Source organism: Podarcis muralis, chromosome 7, assembly GCF_964188315.1.
Source record: "Podarcis muralis chromosome 7, rPodMur119.hap1.1, whole genome shotgun sequence".
Taxonomy (NCBI): domain Eukaryota; kingdom Metazoa; phylum Chordata; class Lepidosauria; order Squamata; family Lacertidae; genus Podarcis; species Podarcis muralis.
In genome coordinates this window covers 40,877,088-40,895,067 of record NC_135661.1, presented here as the reverse complement: position 1 = coordinate 40,895,067, position 17,980 = coordinate 40,877,088, and the positions used below count along the sequence as shown (strand labels likewise).

The 17,980-nt window shown below is 41.6% G+C and overlaps 2 protein-coding genes across 11 annotated transcripts in view; one reads left to right on the top strand and one right to left on the bottom strand.

The window, feature by feature from the left end:
• Nucleotides 1-5,641, top strand: part of GSE1 (Gse1 coiled-coil protein) — a 374,856-nt gene extending 369,215 nt beyond the window's left edge. For all 9 annotated transcript variants that reach the window (XM_028740044.2, XM_028740043.2, XM_028740049.2 and 6 more), the window contains 4 exons: nt 463-837; nt 2,323-2,589; nt 3,617-3,720; nt 3,854-5,641. In XM_028740044.2, the coding sequence (XP_028595877.2) occupies nt 463-837; nt 2,323-2,589; nt 3,617-3,720; nt 3,854-3,988 (881 nt within the window). In that variant the 3' untranslated portion in view covers nt 3,989-5,641. The remainder of the gene's footprint in view (nt 1-462; nt 838-2,322; nt 2,590-3,616; nt 3,721-3,853) is intronic.
• A 3,399-nt stretch (nt 5,642-9,040) lies between these two features.
• Nucleotides 9,041-17,721, bottom strand: GINS2 (GINS complex subunit 2). 2 transcript variants are annotated; one of them, XM_028740054.2, is made up of 6 exons: nt 17,469-17,721; nt 14,638-14,752; nt 13,311-13,410; nt 12,119-12,245; nt 10,442-10,484; nt 10,190-10,295 (listed from the first exon to the last, which is right to left on the bottom strand). In XM_028740054.2, exons 1-5 carry the CDS (start codon nt 17,556-17,558, stop codon nt 10,455-10,457), a joined length of 462 nt encoding a protein of 153 aa, XP_028595887.1. In that variant the 5' UTR covers nt 17,559-17,721; the 3' UTR covers nt 10,190-10,295; nt 10,442-10,454. The 2 variants fall into 2 exon arrangements, with proteins under 2 accessions (XP_028595886.1, XP_028595887.1); XM_028740053.2 differs by lacking the exon at nt 10,442-10,484 and having other exon boundaries at nt 9,041-10,295; nt 17,469-17,709.
• Between the last annotated feature and the right edge of the window lie 259 nt (nt 17,722-17,980).

The following is a 17,980-nucleotide window of genomic DNA, read 5'->3' as shown; positions in this document are numbered from 1 at the left end:
TTCCTCAAATGAGGCAGCTTATTTGTGCACACAGATTTGCTTGCCTTGAGCAAAGTTGTTGTTTCCTCCCATGTTCAAAGAGAGTCTTATAGCTACCTCAAGGTAAATTTTGCAGTATTCTCGGAGCAGAGCAACCAAGGGATAACATGTCAGCTGAGTACAAGTCCCAATTTGCACTTGACAATATGTCATCAAAGGCATTGTAAGAGGTCTTTGGAAGCGTCTGCTATTATTTTAGGAAAGAAACAAATACTCACCCAAGTTATGCATCCCAACTGAGGCAGTGTTTCTGTTCTATTTCTTTATGCCAGAGAATTAACAGTAACTCCAGAGTGCAAAATGGTAATTTGTTTTTCAGAACCCTTTTGTTCAGTCACGGAACTCTTAACAAAGGGAATTTATATTGAAGCAGCACTGTGGCTGCCCCGAGTGACTTTGTTTGTTTTTCTTTCTTTCCCAAAGAGCCACAAGTACAGCAAACTGCTGTGGATTCAGAGAAACCAGTCAGCATTGCTGCTGCTTCGCTGCCAGACTCTCAGAAGACAGCTGAGCCCAGCAGAATGGAACAGCTGCGACCGCATGAGTTTCCAAGGTCCAAGGAGCCGGCTCCTATCTCTGCAGAGAAGCCTAAGTTGAGCGATGGGCACATGGCCAAGAAAAGCCTGAGCATCCTTAACTATGTCCGAAGTTCTTTGCCGAAGGACATCCCTGTGCCGTTATCACACAGTATGAATGGGAAGAACAAGCCATGGGAGCCCTTTATAGCCGAGGAGTTTGCACATCAATTCCACGAGTCTGTGCTGCAGTCCACACAGAAAGCGTTGCAGAAACACAAAGGTAATGACAACTTGTAGGAGGCAAGTAGTGCCAATATCCTGCCAGAGATATATGTGATTGCGTGATAAGGGAAATGTACAGGACTTTTGGCTTATGAGGGTCAGTTTTTGAGCCCAGTTTGGGATTGGTTTCCTTGCTGCTTGCATAATTCAAGTTTTGGATATGCAGATTTTACATGGACTCCTTTTAGATAGGCCAAGACTCTACACAATCCAGTTTCAATGTTTAGTAAAGCCATTGTGGGGATAGTTGCTTGAAGTACATTCAATGCATAGTGCATTCCAAATTAGGGGGGGGGGGGATAGTGATCATTATGGGGAATAGAATCAGTGGAGTGCCTGGTATAGATTTCAACCCAATTCATACTTGGAACAAATGTTGTATGCCCACATAAAACTGTTTACAGACATTTAATATTTTCAGTATTATCATTGCTTCTCTTGCTAGAATAGCCTGAATGTTTTTCAGTAGGCAGTAGTAAATATAACTTCATGAAATGCCCTGGAAATACAGCTCACATAGTGAAAAGCTCATTAATTTCAGTGGACAGAAGTGCAGAATATAAAGTTGTTACAGTGTGTTGGCAGCTGCTGTTAGTCAAAAACGAAATAAAAAAAATTAAGGCAGCCAATAGGAGACACCAATTCAGCAGCTGAAGGTATGGGCCATAAATGTTTTCACAGACTAGGTCTGAGAGATAGTAAAATCCCCTGAAAACGTCTCTTGTACTGAATACAGAGCATTAATCTTGGTGACATACCTTTCCTCTGAGATAACATCTTGAGTAGAAATTGTTAAAACTGTTAATGTCCCTTTCAGCAGTCCTATTTTGAAAGAGGTGGTAGGATATTTCTTGGGCACTTGATTTAAGCTTGGCCATCTGAACTCTTAAATTCTTCTCTACGTCTGACTGCTCTGCGACCTTGACAAGTCTTTTGGTCCTTCCCCCTCCCCAGAATTCCTCAATGGTTTCCCTTTTTATTTCCTTTACACTTCCTCTGAGTGTGTGTGGACTCCATCATTTGGGTCTTGCTTTTAATAGTTCCTTGTGGGTGATACTTATAATTGTAGTTGGAACTTATTCTGCACAAATATTGGAGCAAGTTGCAAGGATGGGTTAATGTGATATGGAAGAGCTTGATGCAAAATTACTTCTTGCAGAGAATTTGCTTTCCCTAGCAGTATATGTGTATAGGCTAGCAGTATAGGCTTCTTCATTTGCTTTAGCTTAACTTATCTTCCACTGTGGGTGCAGGTGCTTATAACCACCTGGATCTCATCCCAGAGCAACAGTGCATTTTCTCCAGAGTATGGGTAATCCACACCCTTGATATGTAAGTGGGGAGGTGGGCAATATACTTCAACCATCTTACCTTGTATTGATATAAGTATTTTGAAGTTTGAGCGCAGCTGGTCCTAACACAGAAATTAGTCAAAAGGGACATGCAATGCAGATGTTTTACCTCTTGCAATGCTGCCTTCTAGGAAATACAGTGGCACACTCCGCAGAGCAGAACCACAAAGTTGATGCCTCCATTCATTATAACATTCCGGAGTTGCAGACTTCAAGTTGGGTGTCTCTGCCACAGCAGAATGGCCAGAAAGACTCTCAGCATAAGGGTTTCATACCCCCAGAGCATGAAAAGGTCTCTGACTCAGAAGAGGAGGAGGAGGAGGAGGAAGAGGAGTATCCCAGACCCAAATGGCAGGGGATTGAAGCCATCTTTGAGGCTTACCAAGAACATATAGAAGGTAAGCTGCACTGATTCAGGAGATCCCTTTCCTCAAGTTGTTTCCCAGTGATGCAAAGGGGAAAAAGTTGGAGCAGGTTATTGCTGTTTACTTTGCTCCAATCTTAGCTATTCCTGTGTGAACATATGCTTATGTGTTCTTTGTCAAGATCAGAAGAGTGTTTTGTCCTGGTAGGAAACACCCTGTGCTTTGTGGACACAAAGTTGCCTAGGATCAGTTTTTCCTTTTCTGTTAAGAGATTTATTGTACAGTCAAACCCCGGTTGTCGAATGTAATCCGTTTCGGAAGCCCCTTCGGCTTTGGAAATGTTCGACAACCAAGGCGCGGCTTCTGATTGGTTGCAGGAGCTTCCTGCACTCAAGTGGAAGTCACATTGGACATTTGGCTTCCGAACAATGTTTGAAAACTGGAGCATTTACTTCCAGGTTTTTGGCGTTTGGGAGCCGAAACGTTCGACTGTACTATTTTAAGTTCCTCAGTGCCCTTCATTTCTCGAGAAGCATCTTTCATAGTTTAAGACAGGGCAAATTTCAAGATACTTTACAGTACTGAGTTTTTAAGGTTAATACAGACTACAGATGCTCTCCACTTCAGTTTCACTGGTCTGATTGCATAGTGCAAGCATGCAAGCTCCCAAGAGAGACAGCCACTGCTTGGCTTACCATGCTGTCTGAATGTGGATTTGGGGTTGAGTTCTCTCCAGGCTAACCTTATGAGCTTTTTAAATCAAGGTTTGTCCTATTATTTACAGCTCATGGTTTTTCCAGGAGAGCTAAACCATGAGGTTTGGGTTCATATGACTCAATAAGCCAAACCATGGGTTAGTATAGCAGCAGAACAACCAGGGCAGGGAGGAACAAAGCAGCCACACTCTTCTCTCTAGGAGCCTGCATGCTCATGCATTTGCACTAAGCCATGGTCTGGCTTAGTGTGATATACAAACCAGGCCTCTTGCATGAGTACCGGTAGTTTGTCAGGAACCTAGCCTGGTACTGAAAAGTGACAAATTCTCTAAATTTGATTGCAGAGCAAAATTTGGAACGACAAGTGCTGCAAACCCAGTGCAGACGCTTGGAGGCCCAGCACTACAATCTCAGTCTGACTGCAGAACAACTATCGCACGCTATGACGGTGAGTGTGGATTCAACACCAATTGCATCTCAGCTCTAATGTCATTTTTTCTGTTCTGTGCTTCAGGAACAAAATCCATTATTGTGGTTATACTAATCATCTTACTTGAAATCTCTCTTCTCTTCCTGTGCAGGAACTAAGGAACCAGAAGCAGAAGATTGTCTCTGAAAGGGAACGACTTCAGGCCGAACTAGATCACTTGAGAAAGTGCCTTGCGTTGCCTGCAATGCAGTGGTCTAGAAGTTACTTCAAGGGGTATCCCAGGTGACACTCCCTTGTACTAGGCCGAACATATAGTATAGAAATAATAATCTATTTTATTACCTGGAATATTTAATATTTTTCACTGGGAGGTTTGAAGCTTAAAAATAAAAGAGAATGTGCCATGCATGGAGCAATGGACCGTGGAATCCAGGAAAATCCAAACCCATCTCTTGAAAAGATGCAACTGAATCTTTTTAAGCCTGCGAGTAACTTGCTTAGAAGGACTCTAGTTTTGGTTGAATTTGAAAGGGTTATTTTCCTTCTGCTTCCTCTTCTGCCTTTTTAAAATACTGTTTTTAATCCAGAGATTCCACCAATGACACTAACATCCATCTCCCGTTGAAGGGGCCGGGATTATCTCCATACATATGCTCCTTTTTGTTGCCATATAAGTTCAATTGCTATACTTTGGAATCTGCCCATTTTATTTCTGAAATACAGTTTCTCAATCCAAGAGGAGACAAGGTACACATCAGTTTTTGTTAGAATGAACTGGATATTTTGGATACAGAAATAATTATCTGCAGAGTAGTAGACCTAGCAGAAGAAAATGCAGCTTCCAAACTTGACTTCCCATGCATCTATCAGCTTTTTGCTGGAAATGCATTTCACTTGAAAAATAAAAGTGAATAAATAAACTGAAGGTACCTTTTTATTACTGGGGAGGGGAGGATGTACAGAACAGTGATATACATACAACACACACAGATTATGTACCCCAGTGGGTAGAATTTTCATACAAAGATTTTACAATTAAAGAGTGAAAAAGGTGCTTCAGCCTTGTACTGTGTATATATTTAAAAATGTTTTGTATGTTTTTATTACTTTAATTATTGTTATAAAAAGCTTGCCATTTTCAATATGTTTCTGCTTTTTTTTCTTTTTGGCAAAAAGATAGCTTGCTTTTAGTGTTTGTACTGCTGCTGGTCAGGACATGAAAAAAATATTGAAATGTTTTTTTAAAAGAATTTTAAGGAAAAAGCTTTCCACTGGGGCACGTGCTATCACTTAGGCATTTTGCGATGCATAGCACCAGTTTCTGGTACAGTAAATTCTCCTGCGCAACTGGAGTTTCTTTTCCCCATTTCCCCCTGCCCTGCTACCCCTTTTTTCTTCAAGCACTTGGAATACTGAATGTCATATGATCTGTTGCTATTGAGAGAAGATCTTAGGGACTACACTATCAACGTTAGTGGACAATAATTGGCTTTGTTCCTTTAACCAACACCACTTAAAATCGTAGCACTAGCAGCATCAATTATATGAGGCTTCCAAAGAAGGAAACATTATTCCAAAAACAGCAAACAGTTAATACAAAGGAAGAAAAATACTGTGATCTGTGCCTGAAGCTGTCTGTTTCCAACCTGCTTCATATACAGACCCAGTAGCACAGAAGCTACTTCTGGCACAGTGTGACCCTATTCCACAAGAATGCATGTGTACATGAGACCATGAGGGTAGATTTCATGGGTCTTTCATACCTGACTGCCAGTGCAGTTTGCATAGCATTCAGTTGGCTTACCCACATGGTCATGTTATTCACATGCCATGCACTCCTGCAGCAGGAGGGTCACATACACTAAAAATAGGTCCCAGGCTCCTAGGTCCAATGTGTTGGGGGCCCTCAGCCTTGTACTAAACCCAGGTAAAAGAGATTTTTTTTTAAAAAAAAGTTTTACTCAAGTCATATCTTATTTGGCCCATGTAGCTCCTGCCAAAATTTAGGACTCCTCTGACTGGTTATCAAGAGCTAGTTTGGATTAGTGTTTTCTTTCCCTATTTACGTATTAAACAACATTTTCCTAGCAGGTGGTTTTCCTAGCAGGTGGTTTTGCTATCCTTCCTTATAATCCATGCATTTAAATTTTAAATTGACAGCACTAGAAATTAAAGGCAAGGTGGATAAGCCAGACATCCATTCACCAACTGAATGGATGCTCTAAAAACCAAACATGCTCTAAAAAAGCTCAAAGCTTTGAGTTTTAAAGCCTTGCCTGACAAAGCAGGTTCTCCCTTTGCTTTGTTTATCAGTCTGGCAACACCAGTCTTTTGTGATGTATGGAAGCACTGTTAGATTAATCTACGTCCCTTTAAGGGAAGCCTAGAATCAATATTATAAAGGATCAGGCACATTATTTTATGTGCACTGATCTTTCACACTTGAGGGGATTATATACACAAGCAAGGCCCAGCCCTCCCAAGTTTAAAATGGTTTCCCCTTTGCCTTAACTATTCAAGGCCTCACCAACCAATATTTGCAGAATGTGTGGCAAAAGCACAATATTTTGACCAAGAATATAATATAACCCGGGGATTTGTAGCACCTTTATAGTCAAGGTTCACTGAATTTTGTCAGCCTCTTTGCATTTTATAATTTTAGTAGCTGATGTGCAATGCTTTTTGCTGTTGCTATTAAAAATTCTCTTTCCCCGAATAATGACAATGAAAAGCAAGCGGGTGTGCTCTTGTAGGACTCTACAGTGACCAGATGCAAAGTAAAACAAAGCTTCTATGCTTTTAAATAGCTGCTTAGAAGTAAATTCAGCTGGTGCAGTTTCCTCACCACTGTGTGACAAACCTACACCTGCCACAATTCCCTTTTCTATGCAACTCTTAAGAATACCAAAGCCCTGACCAGCCTCCAGAGAAAGTTTATCTATTATAACAAGAAAGAAACCTAGAGCAAATTTATGGACCTGTGTGACACAATGTCCTCTTCCTGAATGCAGAAAGAGATTTTTTTTTCCACATTAGCAAGTGATCCTTCAAACAGCTAAAGCTGCCAGTTTCTGTAATAGTATTCTGATTATCCTTCCCTGATGTACTGAGACAATCGGCTCTATTGGAGCATGAAAGAAACGAGCAGAAAAATGTAAAAGTCACTCATATTTCCCCCTCTGAATGATGTTAGGTCATTATCACCCATTTGCCTTCAAAGGAAAAAAAATACCTGATTGTCGTTAATACTATTTCATTCCATAAATTAGGTTTTGCCAAAAAAGCAGAATACAAAATTATACCTTAAAAACTTGTTTTAGTCACACCCCCTTAGGTCAGCTGAAAAGTATCAAAATAAGGGACCACAGGAAAACTCAGTTTGCAGTAGTTTCAGTGCTCATTCTGGCCATTCAGGTTTCAATATATGACCAGAGTAAAGTATTTATGTGAAGTATTGACAGAAGGCAACAAGCTGGCATTGTCAGATAAACCTAAGGGGTGGTGGTAATGTAGAAAGTCATAGTTTAATTAGGAAGGTGTTACGGGAACAAAGATGGGATAAAACATTAATGGCTCTACTAATTTATTTCTGTCCAAATAATTATACATCCACTTTCAAGCTATCAAGGTTGAGTGTTAACTGAGGGTAATTTGGATGATATTTCCATACCATGTCTATCAAATTGTTGCAGTAGCAGTGTCTTTCAAGTCAGTGTAGATTACAGCTTTTATATCCTAGTGTTGGCAATGGACAGGGGCAGGGGGAGATGGGCATAGAAAGGAGGAGGCCATTGCACTCATTTTTCTAAATGTAATTGCACTATGTGTGTCTTTTTCTTTCAACTGAGCAGAATGTAGGCAAGACTATATGGGAAGATGCTTGCACCACGCTGCTCCAGCTTTTACAAGCCCAACATGTGCTGTTTAAGGACACACATTAGAGCCAATTGGCTTGATTTCTATATATCTACATACAAGAGTAAATAATGAATGTGCACTTACTCAAACTCAGTTGAATTCAAATCCAGATTCAGTGGTACACAAGCTGCCAGATCAGTCACAATTTCCCATTTAGAACAAGCCTGCGTTGTCTGAAATACGTTTGTCTTTCCCTCAAACAATGCAAAAAAGCATGAAGGCAGAGAGGTTAGGAGGTGCTAGTATGAAAACTACAGTATCCCATCTTGGAGCAACCCTTCTTTCAAAACATTCTCTTCTTTTCTACAATGATGGGAGTCAATTCCTTCTCCCACCTACCCCATCCGCCCCCAGCTTTCTGGCCCACTGCTTAAATTCTCAAGACTACCCCATTTGCTCTCCGTTGCCCCCAGGGCCATGCTGACTGGTTGTTGTTATAAGAGGTGCAGAATTTCTCAAGCAACTAAACACAGAGCATGAAGGGAGAGCAGGAGGATAAAGCCCAGACTGGCTGGGGCAGTTTAGATGCTGTGAGACAAATTAAACCTGTTTTAAGTGTACTTGTTTGAATTTAATGTAATGTAATATATTTGTTGAATGTAGTAATTAGGTATTTATGAATATATTGCTGTAATTTCTGACAACATCCAAAAAATAAAATGTTCCTAAATCATGACAAAGGATTATTTTCCCAGCAACCCCAGTGGTGGATGGAAACTACACTGACTGTGTATAAATTAAAATTTGAAGTGTTAACTATGCTTAAAGACACAGATCAAACCTTTCAACACAATCTGGCATTTTATACAGTATTCACTATGAAGGCATCATACTGCCATTGCCCCAACTATACACTAAGCTAGTTGTTTATTGCCCACTGGGATGAGCAGGCAAGCTAGAAACTTGCAGGTGCTAGAACATACACAGCCACCCTAGGACATGAATTCCAAAAGCTAGCACTAAGCTGAACTAGCTCACAAGTCAGCACTAAGTAATACTAGAGAGCACAAAATATGGCAGAAGATGCTATTGAAGGAACAAACAGAAATCATGATTTTGCATGAAGTATGATTAATGGATTCCTCAAACAAGGCAAAGATTGTTACAGATTAAAGTAGTATGCCTTTAAGATTGTTTAACGACAATCTTAAATGGTATATATTGTAATGGTATATATTCTCCCATATTCTCCCATTACAAGCAACATCTAGCACCATCATCAATAATGTTACTTTGTCACTACATAGTTTCTTCAGTGTTGGTGTGAATTTCCAACAAATTTAACCTCTCCTACATTTTTTATATTGCAAATGAAAAAATTAACAGGTTGAGCTTGCACTGGGACTCTGCATTATAAAAATATCAAGAATTTCAAAAAAAAAAATTTACAAACATTTCACGAAATAGTACAAAAGCACAATACTTTTTGAAGAACTACTTTAATGATCAAGTATCTTGCAGACAGCCAGCAGAGGTCAGTGTGTTGCTGCCTAAACAATGTACACTTTACTGCAGTCTAGTTAAGAATCTGCCTCATTGCCAAGTGTCAACCTAACAGTATTTGGACTACTGTATACCCTCCTCTTTATTATTTTCTTCCCTTCTGCCCCTACCAACAGCTATAAAGGTTACAAACCAGACAGGTAGGAGCACTCACTGTATGACTGAGGGCCTGAGTCCTAACAGCCAATGAATACCTACATAATTAAAATGGGGTTGATTCTGACTAGCAAGTGACTGGCTTTAGGAAATTTAAAGCAAAGAGTCTACAGCAGAGATAAAATGCAGGTACACAAAACAAATCGATTTACTCTGTGAAAAACAGAAACAAGGCACATGTTCTCACTTTCCGCAGACACACATACACAAAGCAGTTCACTTCAGTGGTTGCTGACAAAGCAACCAGAGAGGATCCTTTATCTCTTGAGGACAGTTGACAAATAGACTGCAGTAAGTGATATCACAGTGGAAGCACACAGTGCCCTGCTGGAAAGATGGGTTATCACTCCCCAGGCAGGCTCACAGGAGTGCTGTGCAGCCAGGTGTATAAAATAGTCTCACTCTGTCATCTTTCCCAGAGGCATCTGAAAATAAGGGCCCTCTGAGGAAGTGGATCCTGTGGAGAAGGATCCATTCATTTTCTTCTAGTTTTAAGACTGAGTAAAGCAATCCAACAAAGTAGCAAGACAACTCCAAAGAGTTGCAGCCAATTCACCTTGGAATGACAGTCACACAGGAGCTGAGAGGACTGTTGCACAGGATCATCTGTTTGCTGAGGAGACCTATTGTCAAAAAAGGCTGTGCACCCCAATTGCTGAGGATAGATAAAAACCCCAGTGTTGCTTGCAGATTGGATCAGCCTTAGTTTTCCAGTATTTGTCCACAAAAGGATATGTTATACTGAACCTTCCCCTGACATCGTCTTTGCTTTCAATACAATCTTATATGAGTACTGGAGACCAATATTTTACAGAGGCAGCTGCCTAAAGCTCAGGAAAAACTGCTGAGAAGCAGAACGTCAGAATGTATTTCATGGAAGATTTCGGTTGTCAAAAGTCCTGAGACTGCGAACTTTCTCCAGGCTGGAGATTTGTACGGAGCTTGTACATATGATCTAAAGCTTGAGTAAGGAAAGCCCCAGTAGTGTTGATCTCCATTAGAGTCAGATTATCCAGCTTATAAGAGAGAAGGAACAAATGTTACAAAACAATAAGCACAAGATTTGTAAAAAAAATTACATAGTTATGTGGTCACATAAGGAATAACAGAATCTGGTTGTACCCCTCAATAGTTTCAGTAAGCATGTTTCTAGTTCACATACCGTATTTTTCGCTCTATAGGACACACCGGACGATAAGATGTACCTAGTTTTGGGGGGGAGGGAACAAGAAGAAAAAAATTCTGAACCCCAGAAACCAGAACAGCAAGAGGGATCTGGGGTAGATATCCCAGACAGGCTTTTGAGATAGCCTCTTGCTGTTCTGGCTTCGGGGACAGCCTTTGAAGCCTCCGCAGAGCAGCGGGGTGAAGGCACCCTGCTGCCCTGCGGAGGCTTTGTGCAGCCATCCCCAAGCTAGAACAGCGAGACGGAGCGCTGCGCAGCACTCCGTCTCCCTGTTCTGACTTTGGGCTTAGCCGCGCAGCCTGCATTCACTCCATAAGATGCACACACATTTTCCCTTACTTTTTAGAAGGGAAAAAGTGCATCCTATAGAGCGAAAAATACGGTAATTGCAAGGCTAGGGCTTAGTGACATTTATGCATAATCTTCCAAAAACATGTAAGATTAGATTGTGTTTTTATCGACTAGGGGAAGAGATCCCCTAGTTTCATTTACCCCAAGGTAATCCTTTGACCCTTTAATTGTTGGACTCTCAGCTCCCATCATCCATGAAAATTGACACATTGCCTGGGGCTGATGGGAGGTAGAGTCCAGCAACATGTAGAGCAGTGTTTCCCAACCTTGGGCCTCCAGCTGTTTTTGAACTACAATTCCCATCATCCCTGACCACTGGTCTTGCTAGCTAGGGATGATGGGAGTTGTAGTCCAAAAACAGCTGGAGGCCCAAGGTTGGGAAGCACTGATCTAGAGGGCCAAAGGTTCCCCATCCCTAATTTATCCATTTATTTCCTCCTAAATTCTCAGTCTTGAAAATTGTCCCCAAATATTTCAAACAGGACTACAGCAAAGATAGCCTACTAATCCAGTCCAGTTGTTGTGTTCCATATAGAATTTCTGCTCACAGAATTTGGGAGAAAGGGGTAGTAATGGGATACCAGCCACATGAAAAAATCCTGCAGTGCAGCCTTCCCCAACCTGGCTCCCTTGAGTTGTTTTAGGCTACAGCTACCATCAGACCTAGCCAGCCTGACAGACAAACAAACAAACAAACAAACAAACAAACAAACAAACAAACAAACAGGGATGTGGTAAGAGTTGTAGTTGAAACATCAGGGTTGGGAAAGGCTGCTGTAGTATCTGAACTGTTTCACATATATACATGATATTTATACAGTATATGTCCCAACATCCTGATATGGAACCAAACTAGAAAATAGGGTGGTTTAAGGGATTAAGGGAGCACATCTACAAATGTGCACAAGTATTTCAAGAACAGACTTGCTTCATGCATCTGAGCAGCAAGATGCATTTGACTGGAACTCTCAGGTGCTGTACATAATGGCAAGATCAATGCATACCATCATTCAATAAGTAAGATTCAGTGCACGGTTGATTCATAACATTCAAAGCAAAATTGCAAACGTTCATGCAAAAGACTATACAATGCTTGCAAGTATAAATCAGTGTCAGAAGAGCAGCAATCAAAACACAAAAAAACAGACCTGCTGCCGCCATTTCTTGCTAACTAGGAAACCATTGCCACTTTCACAATCAATTTTAGATGACTCCCACAACGCACTGCTTGAACATGCACTACTCATATATTTTCATGTACTACACTACAAAACTTAGCAACTCATCACAGATTCCTCTTACCCTGGCATGAGCTTCCTGCTGTCTAACAAAGCTATCAGCAGACAACCGGAGTTTTGCAATTCGAGTATCCCAGATATCCTTAACCAATGTTCGGATCTCATCTGCCCTTGGAATATTGTCCACAGCACTAATGGAGAAGGGAAAGTTATCCGAATGGGTGAAGAACTGTACTTCAGTGGTAGAGCATCTGCTTTGCATGCAAATGGTCCCAGATTCAATCCCTGGCACCTCTAGATATTTTATAAGTATTTCAAAACTTCCTTCCACTATACCATCACAACATATTAAAACAGCACTACATATTCTAAAACTAATTAAAACATATATATTGTCCACTAGCATCTTAAGAGACCAACTAAGTTTGTTCTGGGTATAAGCTTTCGTGTGCATGCACACTTCTTCAGATACCTGTGTGTGCATGCACACAAAAGTTTATACCCAGAACAAACTTAGTTGGTCTCTAAGGTGCTACTGGACAATTTTTTATTTATTTTCTATATATTTTGACTGCGTCAGACCAACACTGCTACCTACCTGAATCTAAAACATTAATGTGAAATAAGCAAAATAAGAAAGCCACTGCCAATCGGTGCAGAAAATACTGAGCTAAATGGACCAGTGGCCTGACTCTTTAAAAGGTAAGCTTTCTACATTCCTAGAATAGGCTACAAAAGAACAATTGTCACTTTGTATGCTCATTTCATAAATTGCTGGACATAAGCAATATTCATCAGGTTCTAAAGCAGTTGTTATTTTGCCCATATCTGAAGCTACAAAACACTGGATGAGCTGAATTCTACATTATTGCAAATGAGAATATTGAACTCTGTGTCAACCTAGTTTTGAAGCTAAAGGTTGCAGGAGATATACTGCCATTACAACAAAAGTTAAGCACCATACTAATAGATGCAAACATCTGCATTTGATAAGCACTCTGGACAATGTTCATTTAATGTTCCCTTCTGGCTGTCATTCTCTCATATATAAAATTCATCATCATCTAGATGAAATCTAATGTGACCCTAAATGGTTTGTTCACTAAATGGTTTGTTCATATTAGAACTGTCAACTAGAAACCTTGCCAGTCAGGATTCCTTGGAATGATTTGGCTTTTAACTGTAAGCTACCCTGAGCTAGGCAAATACATTGGAATATCAGGATTCATTTTCTAAATCAATCAAAAAACACTCACTAGTTCAGCAACAACTTTGTTAATTCCATGTAGAATGGGCTAGGCATTGGAGTGAAAGTATCTTCCTTGCGCTCCTGATCCCGAATTTGCTCCAGTTTTTCTAGAAAGTGATCAAAAAGAGATATGGTATAAAAAGAACTAGATGCTGTAATTTCCTGCTTCCAGCAGAAATAAATCTTGCAGGAACAACCACTTCATCAATACACTGCATACAGAGGAGACAGCATTCCCATGGAGGAGCTTCAGCAATGAAAAGTTATTAACAGGGATCTGTTAGTCTAGCTAGCATGCTGTCATGTTCGGTAACAGTACTACTAGGGCTCCTAAAGAAATCAGCACCTCTATTGTGAAGACATTCTCCATCAAGACTCAAAAAGCCTGGTGTGATAATAGCACAAGTCGGCAAGTTAGGTAGAGTTGTGCTTAACATGAATGAGCAATCATCTCACTACTATAGACCTTTGTGAACAAACATAATGATTTGCCATGAAAACACATATTTGAAATCAAAGTTAAAGCACACTAATATAATCATACAGTGGTGCCTCGCAAGACGAAAACAATCCGTTCCGCGATTCTTTTCGTCTAGCGGTTTTTTCGTCTTGCGAAGCAACCCCATTGGCGGCTAAGCGGATTAGCGCTATTAGCGATTTAGCGCTATTAGCGGCTTAGCGGCTAAGCTGTTAAAAGGCTATTAACAGCTTAGCCGCTTTGAAAAGGGGGGGGAAGAGGGGGGGAAATGGCGATACTCGCAAGACGTTTTCGTCTTGCGAAGCAAGTCCATAGGGAACTTCGTCTTGCGAAGCACCTCCGCGACGGAAAACCCTTTCGTCTAGCGGGCTTTCCGTCTTGCGAGGCATTCGTCTTGCGGGGCACCACTGTAATTCTTGATGTCTTAGAATTCACTTGTTAAACTTATTTTTTATATTGTTGTAAACAGTTGATATATTTTTGATACAACAGTGTGTGTGTGTGTGTGTGTGTGTGTAATATATATGTGTGTGTGTGTGTGTGTGCGCGCGCGCACGCGCCTATATCACATATTGCTGAAAATAGTATAGCTTTCTATTTTTGAAAAAAGTATGTTATTTTGAAAACATTAATAAGAAGTTAAAAACTTTAGAAACTGTAACGTTCAATCAGAATTTTTAAAACCTATGCTGAGATGCTGCAATAAATGTGGATGGATAGCCAGGTAAACAAATTTTAAAAGCAATTAAAGATATTCTAGCAATTGAGAAACAATAACTTCAACTCAAGCAGCAAAAATCCAACTCCTATGAGAGGCCACTCAGTTAATAACTTACTTGCAGGTGATAGTTCTTACCTACATCCATCCATTCTGGAGGTACAAGTCGACACTTCTGTCTTTGCTTTAGGTTGATAGCCAGCCAGAGAGGCACATCCACAGGCAGCCCAGGATTAAAGGGACCCAAGTCCCCCTAAGTGAGACATACACAATGAGGTGCATAAGAAGCTGCCTTGTATAACTGTATCTAGCTCAAGGACTTGGCACTGCATGGGAGAAACTATCCACTTTTTCATACATGAGTTTTTGCCAGCCCTGCCTAGAGATGCTTAGGAATAACACCTCAAACCTTTTGAATACAAGAAGAGGAGTTTGGATTTGATATCCTGCTTTATCACTACCCTAAGGGGACGCGGGTGGCGCTGTGGGTTAAACCACTGAGCCTAGGACTTGCTGATCGGAAGGTCGGCGGTTCGAATCCCTGAGACGGGGTGAGCTCCCGTTGCTCGGTCCCTGCTCCTGCCAACCTAGCAGTTCAAAAGCACGTCAAAGTGCAAGTAGACAAATAGGTACCGCTCCAGCAGGAAGGTAAACGGCGTTTACGTGCGCTGCTCTGGTTCGCCAGAAGCAGCTTAGTCATGCTGGCCACATGACCCGGAAGCTGTACGCCGGCTCCCTCGGCCAGTAAAGCGAGATGAGCGCTTCAACCCCAGAGTCGGCCACGACGGTCAGTGGTCCCTTTACCTTTAAGGAGTCTCAAAGCGGCTAACATTCTCCTTTCCCTTCCTCCCCCACAACAAACACTCTGTGAGGTGAGTGGGGCTGAGAGACTTCAGAGAAGTGTGCCTGGCCAAAGGTCACCCAGCAGCTGCATGTGGAGGAGTGGAGACGCGAACCCAGTTCCCCAGATTGCAAGACTACTGCTCTTAACCACTACACCACACCATACAAAGCATGTATACCACCACAAGGAAAAGTCAAAAGTCCTTTTTTTTGCAATTCTGATCTCTTTAACTGTTTGTTAAGCTTCATTTCGGGGGAGAAGTGACTAAGCTGAATTTTCAGGGAATAATTCAAAGCTATATTATAATTAAGCTGGTCAATGGTCCATATAGCACAGCACTGTCTACTGCAGGAGTAGCCAATGTGTTTCCATTCAGATACAGCTATATTCTCAATGACCACAAATAGGTTATTCCCTCATTTCATCTGAGATGTTTATTCTTTAATATATTCAAAAGACATGACCATGTATGGAGGACTGCAGGAGAAACGGGAGTCAGGCAAAGTCATTATCAACCTGCTCCCTGTCTCCCCTACAATACAATAAAGTGTCTTGTGGGAAATATCCTGATGGTTTCAAAATGTTGATATTGCTTGCTGTTTTTTAAAGTTGTTTAATAATTTATTTAAAGCCACCTTCAAAGGATTTGTATCCTAAAATAACTGCAACACTACTGTAGCAAAAGAGATTATGTTTTGCAACACCCAAGTACAGTCATGGGGAAAAGAAAGTACACCCTCTTTGAATTCTGTGGTTTTACATGTCAGGGCAAAATAACAATCACCTGTTCCTTAGCAGATCTTAAAATTAGGTAAATAAAACCTCAGATGAACAACAAAACATATTGCACCGTGTCATTATTTATTTAACAAAAATAAAGTTAAAATGGAGAAGACGTGTGGAAAACTAGGTACACCCTTACTGCTTCCATAGGAATTGAGAGGCTAAGTAGCAGACAGGTGCTGCTAATCAAATGCCCTTGCTTAACTGATCATCAGAAAATGTGACCACCTCTACAGATGCTGAAGTTTTAGCTGTTTGCTGGTCTGGAACATTCAGGTGTGTTTTAACACAATGCCAAGGAGGGAAGACATCCCAATTCATGGCTCTTGCACTGGCATATAAAGCCCTAAACAATCTGCAGTCCCAAAATAAAGAGCACACCCTCCCGTATAAACCTGTCTTAAGATCTGCAGGAAAGTCCAGCAGGCTGTTTCACCATCCTGTTAAGCTTATGGGGTGGTGGTACATGGAAGGAGCTTCTCTGGGATGGCCCCCAAGTTGTGGAATGTACTCCTTTCAGAGCTTCAGAGCTGCATCTAGCCCCAGCAGAGGCCAAGTCCAGCATACCACTCACTGCAGTGTTGCTGATGGTTTTGTGTTTGTGCTTACAATCTATTGGGGTTGTTATGTAGAACAATGCGGCTAGTGTGTTGTTTAAAGCAGTATGCAACTTTGTATTGGGACTGCATGGTGAAAAGTAAACTATAAAGCTGTAGCAGATTTATTAATGCTGTAGCCAACGTTAAGTCATACATACAGTAGACCTGCTGAAATTAAAAAGGCAATAAATAGATGCAACTTGGATTCATTAATTTCAATGGGTCTACTCTGAGGCTCACTTTTTATTGCTTAATATGATTTGAATAAAGTTGATTCTTGCTCAATGACAATGTACTGATAATTTCAAATCCTTCATTTTTTAAGCGTTTTGTTTCGATAAGGTGCTAGGAGTCGTGCGTTTTTTCATTGCTTCTTCCCTCTTTTCAAGAGCTGCCTGCGTTATTCAAAGGCGAGGCATAAGCAGTAATATAAGTAACTACTATTGGGTGTGCTTTTCCCCTGCCATTTTTTTCGTTCGAAGTACTTATTAGCGGAATATATAGCACAACTACACCGTGAATAAAACATTACTATTAATTAACCGCAAGCCCCCGCCCTCCGCTCCATGATTTCGTCTTTTAAACGCTGATCTCCCACCCCACGCCGTCCGCCCCACTTCTTTCTTATCCCCTTTGCTTCCATCCCATAATGTTCTCTTCCTCACACTTTGACCTCGGTCGGCATTTCATGACTACCCGCCTCCGACGTCCCGCCAGCCGGGCTCCCTCCGCCGCCGACCCACCCCAATGAGGTAAATCCGGTCCATGCTGAAGTTGGGTATGATGGTGACCAGCTCCTGCTCGGCCAGGAACTCGGCCTCGGCGGGATCCATCGGAAGACGAAAAGAGGCGACCTAGCAGAAGCTAGGCCTCACACCGCCCCGGGAGCACCGTGAGGGGAGACGGCGGAAGAAGCAAAAAGCGCGCCGTCTCAGCGCTCGCGACCACGAGACGCTGAGGTGACTACGCCTCTCATTGGTTGAGGGGGAGAAACAAGCCCCACCCACTACGCCCTCTCCGTTATTATAGGTAAGTCTCTCTCGCGCGCAAAGTTTCCTCTCCCCGTCTGAGGTAGTAGAGCCTGCGATTGGCCAGAGAGCAAAAGCAAGGCCCCGCCTACCGCTTACGGTATGAAAAGTCTCTGCCTCTTTTTTCGCGCGCTCATTCGCGCCCTGAGTTAAAGGAGTCCCTCATTGGTTGGTGTGGGAAAATAACCCCGCCCGCTACCCTTTCTTCGTCATTTGAAAGGTTCTCG